Here is a 14,904-nt window from a genome sequence, read left to right as displayed (position 1 = left end):
CGGCTGGGATACAGAGTTAATAAAATGTAACTGATAAGAAAAAAATAAAAAATAAAAAATAAAAAAGAACCAAAGTTTCACAAATAAAGAACATTGCAAAGGAGTTACTCACAGGAAGAAAGGGGTAAAATAAGAATATGTATTGTGATACAGTGTTTATCAGAAAGACACGCTGTAATGAGCAGGAAGAGATCAAAGGTGTACTATTCTTGTTTCAAGACCATAACCATAAAGTCAAGAAAGTATTCCAAACAACAGCCTACCCAAATATGTGCCTGTAGCATCATGAGACATATGGGTGGCCAAGGCCACAGAGTTCTACTCTTTTTCTTTTTTCATTTTTTTATTTATGTATGTATATATGTATGTATGTATTTATTTATTTATTCATTCATTCATTTATTTACTCATTTATTTAATCACTTTAAGGCCTGATCCTAGTCCCCCTCCTTTCTCTCCTCCCAGTCCCATTGTCATGCACCCTCTCCCCATTCCTCTTCTCCTTCTCAGGAAAAGGGAGGTCCCCAAGAAGGACCAACCCACTAAGGGAATCTTCTCCCACTGAAACCTGACAAGACAGCTCCCGGGCAAGGGGAAAGGTATCCAAAGACAGCCAACAGAGTCAGAGACAGTGGCCACTCCCATTGTTAGGTGCCCCACATGTTGGCCAAGCTTCACTTCTGCAACATCTGTGTGAGAGTCAGGGGGCGGTGCAGGGTCAGCCTGTGCATGCTTTCTGTTTCCACTCTCCACCGCGTGTTATTCAAAAGCTCCTGTGTGTGTGCTCCAACTATGTCTGGATTTTGTCATGGAAGCTGGGTATCTGGATACTGGCTTGTTTAGTGAATTTTTGAATTTACTGTTGATGTCTTATGTAATCTCATACATCTTATGTATACTATGGATAGTCTGAGGATGGTTAGAATTCAAACTTTAGTCACTATTCCTCACCTTTTGCAGCCTGTTTTATATTACCACTGCTTAGAAGCCAGAAATCATCTCAGTCCTGTGCCTTAATGGCCAGCCAAGATGCCTACTGACAGATTAATCAAGGGTGTACTATTCTTGTTTCAAGACCAGAGTCATAAAGTCAAGAAGGCAATCCAAACAACCATCCATCACTTAAAACACTAATCCCCCTAAAATAAACCTTTTCAGCTTTATCATTAGCCTTTAACCTCAGTAACAGTAGATCATTCTTGATAAGGCAGACATTCCTTAAATTATCCAAGAGAGGAATGAGTCATCCTTCTGGTAAAGTCAGACTGTGAATAAGCGCAGTGGCCATGTGGTATCTGAGAGAGAGGGATGGCCTCAACAGAAACAGCATTTTGAACTTACCCACAGGCTTGGTCCTTGCAGATGCTGAAAGAAAATAGAAAAAGGATACAGGGTAAGTGTTGGGAATCCATGCGGCACATTTATGTTGCCAAATTGAATTTGGAGGAAAGACATACCTGCCTGCAGCTTCTTTTGTGTAAGTCAATTTCTAAGGGAAACAAAGACACAATGACTGAGTTAACAACAGTGATTACACAGTGAACAAAACTCACTCCACCAAGGTCACCAATGCCCTAACATGGTAGAAGCTATGCCACTGCTCTCTAGGGACAAACAAATAATGAAAGCAGGAATTTACAATACCAAGTTTGTTCTACAGCTGTGTGAGCATCCTAGCATACTGTGTCTGCTTATGTATCCTAATGTTACTATGCACTCTTATCTCAAAGAGCAAACAAGAATATGCACAAAATACTAGGGTGGACTCAGAAGATAGAGTTCCAAGTCCCCATTTTTCCTTCTTATCTATAAACACAAACCCACATCCTTTCTATTACCAGGGATTGGTTTTCTCATCTGTTGGATGAAAGGAAGTTATTTATCCAAATTACTCCAGATATGGTTAAATAATTGGCTGCTTTTCTTACTCTATGGTCTCTCCCAAAATAATCTGCTGCCTTCATACTTTCAGTTACTAACTCAAAGCTGGCAAATAATTCTATACTTAAAACCCAGACCACCCTCCTTCACTTCATACCAAAATATCAAACAATTCACATTTCTCACAAGCAGCTCAAAAAAACACTTCCAAAGTGAATCCATCCTTCTTGCCTCATCTGCAAATTAGCTTTACTGCCTGAGTTCCTGACTCCCACTAGAAACTAGGTTTCCAACATGACCATCCAATCCATCAGAACCCCCATAAATCCTGCTTCTTACTTGTAGGCATCATATTCCCTTTCTCTGTCCCATGGTCTGGTTAGGAGCCTCATCCTCTCAGACATGGAAGGCTTGTGACTTCCTGCCCGGTCTCTCTGTCAGCTGATGCTCTGTTACCCTTCTCATGTGTATAAAACCATAATGACCTTTAAGAGTCTAACACAGGGCCAGGGAGAGGGCTTGGCAGGTAAAGGCACTTCCTGCTGTGCCTGATGACTGAGGGTGATCCCTGGGGTCTACAGGGTAGAAAGAGAGAGGTGACTCCTACAGGTTGTCCTTTGCCTTCCACACATGTGCTATAGTATCCCCGTCTTCTCTCTTGTCCTCTCTTTTGCTCTCAGTCTCTCAATAAATAAATAGATAATAAATAAATGTAAATTTTTAATTCCAAGCTTTTAGGCCAGCTCCTTATCCCCTTACTATGCTGAAATGTTTCCCGTAATCCACAGAGCCAAACACAAACGCTCCCCTTCTCTATCTGACTCTGTCTCCATCTGCTGTGTCCCTCCTCTCCTTCTCAGCCAACTCGCATTTATCACTTTAGACTCAAGCCAGACAGCATACTGCCTGCTTAATCTGAGTTATAAATAATCATTAAAGCTTATTTCCCATACTTTAAAGTGAAAACTAAAGCCCCACTTGTAAGAAACACATTTACCGTAACATCACAAGACTGTTATTAAGTTAATAACTCCTGTGATTATTTCTTGCTTTTAATAGCTGATCCAATATTATGGACACAATTTGAAATATACAATGCTGATATAAATATGTATATGTGATCTGTATCTCTATTGTAACTTTAAAATCAATAATGACTAGAAATAGAAGCCCCATAACACAGGAGGAAAACATGCTTTGAGAGTGAGTCTGTTTTGTTTTTGCAGTAGTGCTGATCAAATATAGGGCCTTGCACATGCTACCAAGCTCTGTGCTGCTGAGAAATATCCATACCCAAGAATATGAATTTTGGAAATGAGAACTGGTTCTGGATTTTAGGATCCATCACAATTAAATTTTAATACAGGATAAGCAAATTATTTCTTTATTTGCGAAAATGGAGAAGACCTTGTTATTTATTAGACCTAGGATATGGCAGGCATAGGCTATGTAGTATTTATTTTAATTGCTAAAAACAGAGCAGTTAAAACTATGACAGAGGAAAGGCCGATGCGGCGCCTTGACTCGAACTGCAACTCTTCATAGTGAGGAGATGAGTTCATTTGAGACGCATTAAATATCTGCACATTTCTGGCAGCTAATCTCGGTTGTCAAGTTGGCCATGTCTGGAATTAGCTAAAAACCCAAGCAGCTGTACACCTGTCAGGGTTTCTTCTTGATTAGAAAACTTCAGGTGGGAAGACCAACCTTAAATCTGGATCATTTGAGATCAGAAAACCCACCCTAAACCTGGGCCACGCCTACTGATTGCAGCCTATATAAGAGGACGTGAAAGAAGGGAATTCTTGCTTTTTGCCTGTCTTTTTGCCTGTCTCACTCTTGCTGGCCATTGGCAAATTCATCTATCTTGATGCTGAAGCATTCTTTTGCTGCTTTTGGAAACTACATCTTTGGGATTCCAATAGAGAGAGCAGCTGAGACATCTAGCCTTGGGGACTTTACAACTGTGGCATTCTTGGACTCTCTGAGGGGAGATAACCACTGTTGGACTAGCCAGACCACAGCCTCAAAGCCACTCTAACAAATCATTCTAGAAGCTCTGTTTCTCTACAGAAACCTGACTAATATGGAACTCATGTTTAAAAAGCCACATACAGTGGTATGCGTCTGTAACTCCAACATTTCTAAGGCAGGATGGGAGACAGAAAGTTCACATATTTTGTGTGGAAACAAAACTTAAAACAGAGAACTTGACTCAAGAACAAGATGAAAGGAGAAAAATCAACACCCAAGAAGTTGTGCTCTGCCAGCCACAAGTATGCAGTGGCACATGCATGCTCTCACACAGGTAAACAAATAAGAACAAATCTGGAATGAAAACCACATACTCCATTAAATGTGCTGCATGGACTACATCCTCTAACTTCATTAGAATGGCTGGGATCCATTCTAAATAAACATATAAATGAATTAGCAGTGTTTAACTCACACACATCCTTATCTTTAAATTTTTGCACAGTATCATTTCGATTCATTTACGTCTATAAACAAGGCTGAGGCTGTTTCTGGATTAACACTGTTCGTTATGAAAGGCCAGAGCTGGGGACGGAAAACTAAGCTATAACCTGGGGCAGCTCACTCAGAAACCCTAAATCAATTCATGTTCTCTTCCTTTAGCCTTCAGTCGTGCACAGTTACACCTACAACAATGCCACAATCCCTTCTCTCTTTGTGACGCTTACCTTCATGATTAAGCTTCTATGTTCCACAGACTGACTAAACTGTGTGCCCATTTCAAATACACTTGTGATCCCATCCTCACACAAGTCCATCCAGTAACGATATTCCTCACGCCCAGGAAGTCTATCCCAAAACGTCCTGAAGGCTTCCCAGATGGCTTCCTGGCACACTGGAAAGTAGAGAGATGTGCTTAGAAAAAGAGAGAATGCTCTGTGCTTCTCATGATAGTCATACAACAACTCCCATTTCCCTGAGACACTTCAACCACACTATCCTTTCTGGAAGGCCATGACAACAGTATTTAGTTAAAAATAATCCTGTTCAAATGTTTTCATTAAAAAAAAAAATTGTACTCCCCAACTTTTCTTTTATAAAGGGGATCAAATCACTTCCTGATAAATTTGTTCCTTACTGATTTTTTAATTCCATGTTTATATCTCATGAAAATGTAACTTATGTTGAATATATTATATTGATTTGTTTTATTAATAGACGCTGTAATTTTAAGTTTCTTTGGTTACTGAAGTTATGACTTCAGAATACAACTTCTCAGCTTTTCAAAAGATAATGACACAGCAGTAAAAGGACTCCTAATGACTTACTGTTATACCCATCCATATTTCAGCCCTCATCAGAGGAGTTTCTTCCTGGAATAGAGATTAATTAATACGGGGACCCACAGCCACTCAACCTTATTCTCTGCTGCAGAGAATAAGAGACATCAGAACGCTCTGCCTTAAATGAGATATCTACATCACATTCCTTCCCTCAAGGTATAAGGATCTATGCAGAAGAGGGGGGCAGAAAGACTGTAAGAGCCAGAAGAGGGGATGACTTCACCGAAAGTATTTTCCAGACAAACAGGACAGATGCACACATGAAATGACAGACTGCAACAGCATGCACAGGAGTCATACGTGAGCCACACAAAATCCCAGCATGGAGGAGGGGAGGTGGACACAAAGTCTCATGTCTAGCTGCAGAACCATTGTCATTCAGTGGAAGGGAAGTCAGTTTTCTTCAAAAGAGTGACATCCAGTGTATCAACCACACTCCAGAATAGGCCTCGTAGCCAGGAGTAGTAAATTTGAAGGGTTTTTATTTTTGTTCTTTAAAAGATTGAGAATATGAATTGGGTAAGTAGAGAGGTAGGGGAGGAGATGGAAGAGGAATAGTATGGTCAAAGTACATTTATGAAGTTCTCAAAGAAGAAATAAAAGCTTTAAAAAAAAAAAAAGCCAGGCAGTGGTGGCTTATGCCGTTAATCTCAGCACTTGGGAGGCAAAGGCAGGTGGATTTCTGAGTGAAGCTGAACTTTCTGGTTTCTTCGGAAACTCAGTTGTGTCATATGACTATGTTTTTTTGTTTGGGTCCCAAGTGCAGGATGTGGGAAAACAGCATCCACAGAAAACAGCCCTGGTGAAAAGGCAAGTGATGTTGGTCAACTGAAAACCACCTCAGGTGAGGGGTGTCGTTTTTTGTGAGCTGGAAAACATCCTTGTACAGACTCTGAGAAGGAATAAGTAGAAGCCCACAGACAGTGAGGCAACACTTTCTGCATCTCTATGCCTTTGCTTTGCAATGGTTCACATCCTACGCTGGACTTCTCAGACAGAAGAGCTCCACAAGAACTTGCATAAAGTGTTTGAAATGGCTTTATTTATCCTTGCCAAAGCCTGGAGGTAATAAAGATGGCCCTCAACAAATGAATGGAAAACAAACTCCAGTAAATCCACACAATAGAATATTACTTGATTACTACTTCAAAATGAGCTTTCAAAGCATTAAAATCTTGCATACTTCCAACTTATAAGAATATTGCCAAACCAACAAAACCAATCTGTATGACTCCAATAAGAATCTGGGAAAGATGAACATATGGGGACTATGAAAAGATGAGTGTTTGTCAGGAATTAGCAAGAAGATCCACAGGTTCTTCTGTATAATGCTGTGATAGCTGATAAATACCACTGTACATTCAACAAAGTACAAAGAATACACGCGTCAGTGAGCTCCAGTATAAACTGTGAGCTTGTTAATAGCGCACCAATGTTGACATACCAACTGTAGCAAATATATTGTGCTAATACAAGAGGCTGATGCTAAAGAGTTGAGAAGCTTTGTACTAACTTTATGTACATTCTGTTCAATTTTTCTCTGACCATAAAACTACTCTAAAAATAAATTCTATTGATTTTGGAAACTATAAATAAAAATTATATTCTCGAAGCTGGAGACAGCTCAGAAGTTAAGAGCACTGGCTGCTCACAGAGAGAGGAATGCAGTTCGGTTCCCAGCGCCCATATGGTACCCACAGCCACATGTAACTCCAATTCCAGGAGGTCCAATGCCTTTCTCTGGTCTCCAAGGGTACTAACCACACATGCTCTTTACGCATAGAGGCAAAAAATGCTAATACATATAGAATAAAAATAAACGTTTTCTAAAAATATCACTTGTTGCTCTTGCCTAAGACCTGAGTAGTATTCCCAGCACCAACATCAGGCAACTCACAACTGCCTAGAACTCCAGCCCTACAGGATTAAAAAGTCTCTTCTGGCCACTGCATGCACCCTCACCTGACATACACACACAAACATACATATAAAATTCTAAAACATTAGATGATGTTTGTAAAATTTGCTGTGTAAAAATAAAAGCTAATGGAATGGACCTGCCAACCATCACAAGCATCAAGTCTGCAAAGGCTGCTAAGCAGGATATGGCTGTTGCTTTTGCATCACTGGTAAGCACAGTGCCCTTAGGGGAGGAAAGATTGACACTAGCTCAAGATTTTAGAGAGTTTCAGTGCATCATGGTGTCTGGGAAACCCTGCTGACAAGTTCACAGTCTCCATTATCAGAAAGCCCTGAGCCTGGCGCAAAATAGAGGACCCCCTTCGAGGCTTCCTCTCCCGTCCTTCAGGGAACCTGGATCCCCACACCCTCTACCTGAAGAATGTAGATCTTAGGGAAATTACAAGTCCAACTCTCTTTCACCCTTTCAGCAAGTACCTGGGATTCCTAGAATGCCTCCCCATGCAAACGAGGCATCTCAGCCAATGATCTTTGCCCCCCCTCACATCCATGCTCCCTCCCCAAAGTTCTATATTACACTCCTTCACCCCAAATAAAATTTATCTGCCTTCCTGAAGCTAGTTACAGAAGAGACTGAATCCCCAGATCATCATTTCTGCTCCCTTGTTCCTGAGGAGCGAGGGAGAACCACATCATGAGTGGAGACATGGTGGTGTGGACATGTATATTCCCAGAGTCTTGTGTTCAACACCTGTGCAGATTTATTCAACATAACTTAAAAAGTAAAACAATCCAAATACTCACTGCTATAACATGAAGGGGGAAAATGGCCACACAGTTAAGCCAAAAGAAGACTTATTCTTTTAAGTTAACATTTTATGCCTAGGAATCTATCTAAATGCAATACCTAGAGTTTTGCATCTAGGATTAGAAACTGTTAAACTATGCAAATCCAGTCTCAATTCAAATGGGCCACCTGTACATGTAAACACAACATTGTATACATAATAAATAATAAATTTTTAAAAATGTTGTGTCCTCCCTGCTCAGATATAGTCAATTGGCAGCTCAGTCTCCATGTGGATCTCTGAGTGAGGGGCTCAGGGGCTGCCTCTATCATGAACTCAGTTGACTGCTCTCTGATCACTTCCCCGATGATGCAGCCTTGCCAGGCCACAGAAGAAGAGGATCCAGGCAGTCCTGATGAGACTTAACAAGCTATGGGCAGATGGCAATAGTGGAAAACTGCCTTTCAGTGGACTAGGGGAAGGGGATGAGGGGAAGAGGGAGGAAGGGTGGGACTAGAGAACTTGAGGGAAGGGGCTTCAACTGGGATATAGAATGAATAAATTGTGAAAAAAAAGAAAAAAGATAAAAAGACAAAAATGTTGTGTCCTAATCACACAACTATCTGCATGAATCTATGGCATTTCCAAAGTACACAATAAAAAACTCATTATATTTTCATCTATAAAATAAGCAGGAAAGCAAATGAGTCTTTGTTTATAAATATGTGTTATGGGTAACAACAGGCAAATTATTATAATAAAAAAACAAAAGTTACACTTAATATATCCAGGCAGACAATAGTGTTTCAAAGACTTCAAAAAAATTAAAATATCTTTTTTTTACAACAATGTACATTCTTCTCTTAATTTATATTAATATGATTGAGTCCTTTTCTCAGTAGTATTTGGTTTATTTCTAACTACATTGTCATATTTTTACCATAAACATGCACAACAAATGTGATAGTTTGAGTTTCATAAAGGAGCCCAAGGGTTTGGATGCCTGCTTACCTCGGGCTTTAAAATACTTCACATGGCTTGCCACAGCCTCTGCAACACTTTCATTGGGGCAAATTTTTACTCCATTTGGGAACAAAATAGATCTCCGCCTTCTAAGCAGCCACCTCCTCCCAGCCTCTGGGGGGTCCAACAGCTGTCTTTTTCTGGTGGCCAGGGAAGGGTCTGTTGACTTCTCCGGTGCGAGGACAGAGACTGCACGCATGGGTCCTTGTCTCTCTTCTGGAGAGAAGATGGTCTGTTATTATAGAGAACAGACTGGGGGCATGACTGGAGCTTTCAGGGAAGTGCAGGTGCAGTACAAATGGCAGCAAATAAAGAAAAGCTAGTGTTTGCACCACACTGAAAATGTAAAGACAATGCTCAAACATATGCGTGCACATCAAAGGAAGAAGTATTCAGGCTTTCCCCCCATTTTGTCAGTATTCCTTTAATTCAAGATTTTTTCTTTTAATTCTAATTTTTATTTATTCATTTTACATGCTGGTTGTAGGCTGTAGCCCTCTCCCTCCTGCCCTCCCAGTCCCACCCTCACTTCCTGTTTCCCCTATCTCCCCACCCTGGCCCCAACTACTCAAAGAAGGGGAGCCCCACCCACCCAACCACCCTAGCACAGCAAGTTACATCAAGGCTTCAAGATTGTTTTTAAAATCAAATACACACCAAATTTCAACACGGGGATGTAAGGTTTGAAGCATGAATTATAATGAGGAAGAAAACCCAAATCATGGGTGATATTCCAAAGCTGCTCGATAAAACAGTCGCAAAGATTAATCGCCATATTGTCTTAATAGCAACCACGTAAATATTACTATTTTAAGACTATACCAAAAGTCCCCAAAAATCTGAGAGCAAGCAGCGGCTTTCAATTACCTGAGAGTGAAACAAGGCTTCCTCCTGTCAGGAAAAATATCAAAATGCACAGAGAAATCCTCCCCAAAGGAGGAAACATAATCATTTGGGCCAAAACCGAAGAAACGAGATGACAAAATCCTTACGTGAGCATCCGGAGTTTTGAAATTTCCACTAACAAACTTGTACATGAAAAGGGCTTGCCGTTAAAAGCTTGTGTCTAGGAGTGGGCATCCACTCTAAAACCATTGTCAATTAGTGTAAATAAAAACCTGTCCTTTCAGAGTAGCTCTGGCTTCTTTTCTGACTTAATAGGGATGCCGTGGAAGCAGGGAGGTAAGCTAATTAGGACAGATGGGCAGAGAATTCTGTTCTAATCTAGCCAGCTAAGCTCCTTAGTAAGCCTCGCCTCTCTTTAACAAGCGGTCAGTTCAGTGTGCTTCACGTGTGTTTTTCCTGCACATGCTCTGACCTCGTGGGTCACATGTTGTAGGTTCATTAGCTCTCTGTGTTTTCCTAGGACTAAGATGCAGAAGCCTGAAGTCCTCATTTCCCCGCATAGAAGAAAACCCTCCCTTTTTAACCGCTTACCTTATCTTCCTTCTTGTGCGTCGCGGAGGAATAAAGCAAGCCTGTGCTGGAGCTGTGTGAGAATTAACAGATCAACTCATTTTGTCTACACAGCATGGCTTAAAATAGTACCTGACAAATATTATGTGTATAATATAAATCATGTTTTATAAAAACAACTGTGCGGCCAAGTTTTCTATCGAATGTGAAGCTCATGCCACCTGGGATGACCTTATTCCAGTGGAAGAATTCACCAAGAAAGAAAAGGGCCCAGATAGTTTCAGAAGTAGTGTGGACAAGCCACGATGAACAAGAAACACGCTAAGGCACGGTTTTGATGGGGTTGTGGGAACAGTGAGGCAGTGTTTCAACGTCATGGTGTCCTAGAACCATTGTAGTCAAGCCCCTTACAATTTACTGTTTCCAACTGAACAGTTCTTCTGAGAGGCCTTGCCCTGAGCCCATCCTGCCCTGAGGAAGGATATTCTTGGGATAAAGTGGTTCAACACAGCCTAGAAGGCCATTCACTGGGTATTGGTCTGTATGAATGTGAGGACCTTTTAATCTACAAATGGTGTCCTACACCGAAAGGGAATAAAATTCTGAGTAAAGTTTTTCACTAACCAAATAGAAAGCAACAAAGTTAACCAAAAATCCCTGTGAAAACTAGGAATTACTATCAAATAATTTACAATTTTGTTTTACATATTCTGGTAAAATTTTTGAAAGAAAAAATTACTTAAGATCTACAGCACATGTTCCTTAGAAACCTTAACTAATTGTGTCATTGCTGATGTTTTTATCATGTAGAAAAAGCTTATCAATTGCATCTATGATAGCCTCACATAAACATTTGCAGCCCTTTAAAAGCTGTGTGTGCATAGAAGTATCTGTAAAACATTAGTAATGTTTTTTTAAAAATATAAAAATTTTATGTGTCAGAGAGAAAAACTAAAAATAATTAATCTTAGGTACCTTTGATGAATGCAAACACAAGAAAATTTTTAATTAATGAACACTGGAAAAATTATTCTTTTTGTTGGCCTACACCAAAGAATAAAAAGCCTCTGAGAATCAAGGCATTCAGGAAACATGGATGTACTTAGACTGAGAAAATTCAGAATGTTTTCAGTATTTGATGGGCTTGTAGCCCACAAGTAAATGCATGCGCACGTGGAATAGAAATTATTAAACTTTTATACAAACTTCTATGAAGGAACAGAACAACGAAAAATTATTATATGATTATTCTGAAGGAATAGCCATCTACAGTGTTATCTGGAAATGAATATTCACCAAAATACTAGCATAAATGGGGAAGGCCCCTGAGATCCCACCTTTAGCCAAGGAGCTATTTGTAGTTGATAGCTGCTGTGGGACAGTCATTCTCCTTTGGGGACATGGCCACTGGGAGGTTGTCCGGGCCCCTGAGGATGGCCCCTACATCCATGCTCACATGCACAGCACTAATTAAGCCATGGGGCTGTTAGGAAATGACTTAAAAGGAGGTCATGGAGTTGGGTGTGAGGGTAGGGAAAATTGGGGGTGTCAGAGGGAGGTAATGGTGGACAGATATGATCAAAATGTATAACTTTTTAAAGATAAACTAAAAATATTATTTTAAAAAAAAAACATTTGATTTCAAAAGAGCAAAGAGTTGTGTGTGCGGTGTGTGTAGCAAAATGCTGAATAATAGACTTAAGTTAGGTATCACTTATCCAAAAGTGCTTGGGACTAGAAATGCTGCAATCAAATATCAAACATTAAGTTTAAAAGAACATATTATAATAATTAGCCTGTTTAGAAACAAAATCAACATCAGGTAATTAGCTACGACTTGGGGTTTAAAGTGGCACTACCTGGTTCCACCTATACCTTGTTGAAAAATGCCTCACACTGTCACTACCACAGTAACTGTACGAAGGGTACATCTTCACCTGAGGTCTTCTTGAGGCTTTGATTTCTCCAGTCCCCACAAGAACAGTTTCACAGATGAGGTCATTTTGGTAAGCGCAGGCCCCAGCAGCTGGGAGCCTGTCTTCCAGCCTGTGACAGGCAAAGTTAAAGAATTTCACAGGAATATGCCTAGCTGAGAAAAGCAGAAGTAGAGCATGAGTGAGTGGCTGCACAGCTAAGGAAAGTAAGGACGAGGACAAACAGGCTGGCACAGGGTAGAGTCGGCTCTACGGCAAGATAAGACATTTCACTTCCCGACCAATGTATGCAAACTTCTTAAAAATCATGGTAGACATAACTATGTGTGTGTGTGTGTGTGCGTGTGTGTGTGTGTAAACATGTAGGATGGTTTTTAAGAAGTTTAAAACTTTCACAGGCAGTACCTGATTAAATGGGACTTTGAAACCAAACAAACAAACAAACAAAAAACCCCAAAAACAAACAAACGAAAACCGTGCTTTTCTCCACTCTCAAGAGTCTTAAGTTAAAATTTGTATCTTCTCTACAAATAACCTCTGGGCACTAGCAGGCTTTTTACTGGCTATTGTCTCTCACGGTATCCTAATCTAACAAATTTACACCCTTTAGGCTTACTTTCACTGCACTTCCAAAGAAACTCTGCTGTTCTTACCAAAATATTTTTTTATAATTTATTTATTTGTTTATAAATTAGTTTATTCACTTTGTATTCTAGCTATAACCCCCTCTCTTATTCCCTCTCTCCCTCCCTCATCTCCTCCCATGCCCCTCCCCAAGTCCACTGATAAAGGAGGTCCTCCTCCCTTCCCTCTGACCCTAGCCTATCAGGTCTCATCAGGACTGGCTGCACCGTCTTCCTCTGTGGGCTGGTAAGGCTGCACCCCCCACAGGGGCAGGTGAGCAAAGAGCAGGCCAAATCAGTTCATGTCATGTTAGAAACTGCCCATTTCCCTTACGAGGGAACTCACTTGTAGACTATGCTGTCATGGGCTAAATCTGTGCAGGTCTTACCAAATGATCTTACCAAATTAATAGACTTCCTCATCTGTTCAGAAGTGAGTGTCTGCTTTCAAAAACATAGGAGTTCATGTCTTCATTTATGGTTAGTATGCATGTGTGTGTGCATGTGGATACACTGAGTACAGCTCACCTGTGGAGGCCTGAGGGCATCTTGTGAAATCAGATCTCTTTTTACCTTCACATGGTTCCAGGAACCAAACTCAGGTCACTATGGGTCCTGGTTAGTTTTTATTGTCAAGTTCATACAATCAAATCACCTGAGAAAGGGGGTCTCAACTGAGAAACTGCCTGGATCAGCCTGGCCTGGGACCATGGCTGTGGGAGAACTGTCAAGACTGTTGATTGATGTATGAGAGCTCAGCCCACTGCTGTGTGCTGGACCATCCCCAGGCAAGGGGATCTAGGCTGTAATAAGAAGCTAGATGAACAGGAGGCCCATGCCCCAGTGGATAGACCCCTACATCCATGCTCACATGGGAAGCAGTAATTAGACCAGATGTGTATTAATAAACAACATTAACAACAAAAGGGCATGGAGTTGGACAGTAAGGTGGCGGGCACCGTGAGCATTAGGAGATAATAGTGAATAGGTATAAAATCAAAATGTATGAAATGTTTAATAAATATAGAGCATTATAAAAAGTAAGCATTTGCAAGCTGGGCGGTGGTGTCACGCACCTTTAATTCCAGCAGTTGGGAGGCAGAGGCACGCAGATCTCTGTGAGTTCGAGGCCAGCCTGGTCCTGCAGATTGAGTTTCAGGACAGTCAGGGCTACACAGAGAAACCTGTCTCAAATAATGAGTTGAGTATTGCTTTTTTGAGTATTTTTTTTTTAGTATTGGTTTAATTTTCATGTGTCTAGCAAAATGCTGGCGGAGGGAGAGAATCAGTGTACAGTGTTCTTCTAGTTTCTGCTTTCTACCCTGACTTCCTTCCTCTGGAGCATAAGATGAAATAAACTTTCCTCCCCAAGTTGGTTTGGTCATGGTGTTTGCCAAAGCAATGGAAAGAGACTAGAGGACGCTAGGCTTGCACAGCAAATGCTTGTATGATGACCATGGAGGTCCTTTTCTTGTGCTGTACTACTAGCCACCAGAAGATTCCAGCTGTGTATCACTTACGTGAAAATACCTGGGGCAGAAGGGTCTTGTGTTTTGGGTCTCAGAATAATTTGCAAATACAAGAGTGTATCTTGAGGAAGCTTCTGAGCATACCTATGATATTCATTTATGTTTCACATATACTCTTCATACATATCCTGAGGTAATTTTACATATTACTCTTAGTGTTTTGACTGTCACAAATTGCATGAGGTCAGGTATGGAATTTTCTATGTGTGATAGCATGTTGGTGCTCAGAACATTTCACACTTAAAAGCATTTTGGATTATGGATTTGGGGAACACTGTTTTTATCTAATTAAGTTGCTCTACTTGAAGTAAAAATATTTTCCTTTACACAGAAAGACATGTGAATTAACTATATACTTGTCAAAAATGTGAAGAAAAATTAATTTAAGCATCCAATTACATGGTATATGCAGGACACAATATAATTAAAAATACGTTTCTAGCGGTGCTTCATATTTAAGAAAAAAATTACAA

The 14,904-nt window shown here is 40.4% G+C and overlaps 1 protein-coding gene across 1 annotated transcript in view; it reads right to left on the bottom strand.

The window, feature by feature from the left end:
* Impg2 (interphotoreceptor matrix proteoglycan 2) overlaps nt 1–9,988 on the bottom strand; it is a 56,608-nt gene extending 46,620 nt beyond the window's left edge. Inside the window, exons 1-5 of the mRNA XM_060370556.1 lie at nt 9,797–9,988; nt 8,918–9,145; nt 4,584–4,750; nt 1,458–1,489; nt 1,342–1,365 (exon numbers count right to left, since the gene is read on the bottom strand). Coding sequence (XP_060226539.1) covers nt 1,342–1,365; nt 1,458–1,489; nt 4,584–4,750; nt 8,918–9,145; nt 9,797–9,881 — 536 coding nt within the window. The 5' untranslated portion in view covers nt 9,882–9,988. The remainder of the gene's footprint in view (nt 1–1,341; nt 1,366–1,457; nt 1,490–4,583; nt 4,751–8,917; nt 9,146–9,796) is intronic.
* Nucleotides 9,989–14,904: the final 4,916 nt, after the last annotated feature.

Source organism: Meriones unguiculatus, chromosome 17 (assembly GCF_030254825.1).
Source record: "Meriones unguiculatus strain TT.TT164.6M chromosome 17, Bangor_MerUng_6.1, whole genome shotgun sequence".
Taxonomy (NCBI): Eukaryota; Metazoa; Chordata; class Mammalia; order Rodentia; family Muridae; genus Meriones; species Meriones unguiculatus.
Note: the sequence above shows the minus strand (reverse complement) of the source record. Positions and strands in the feature narration are given on the sequence as shown.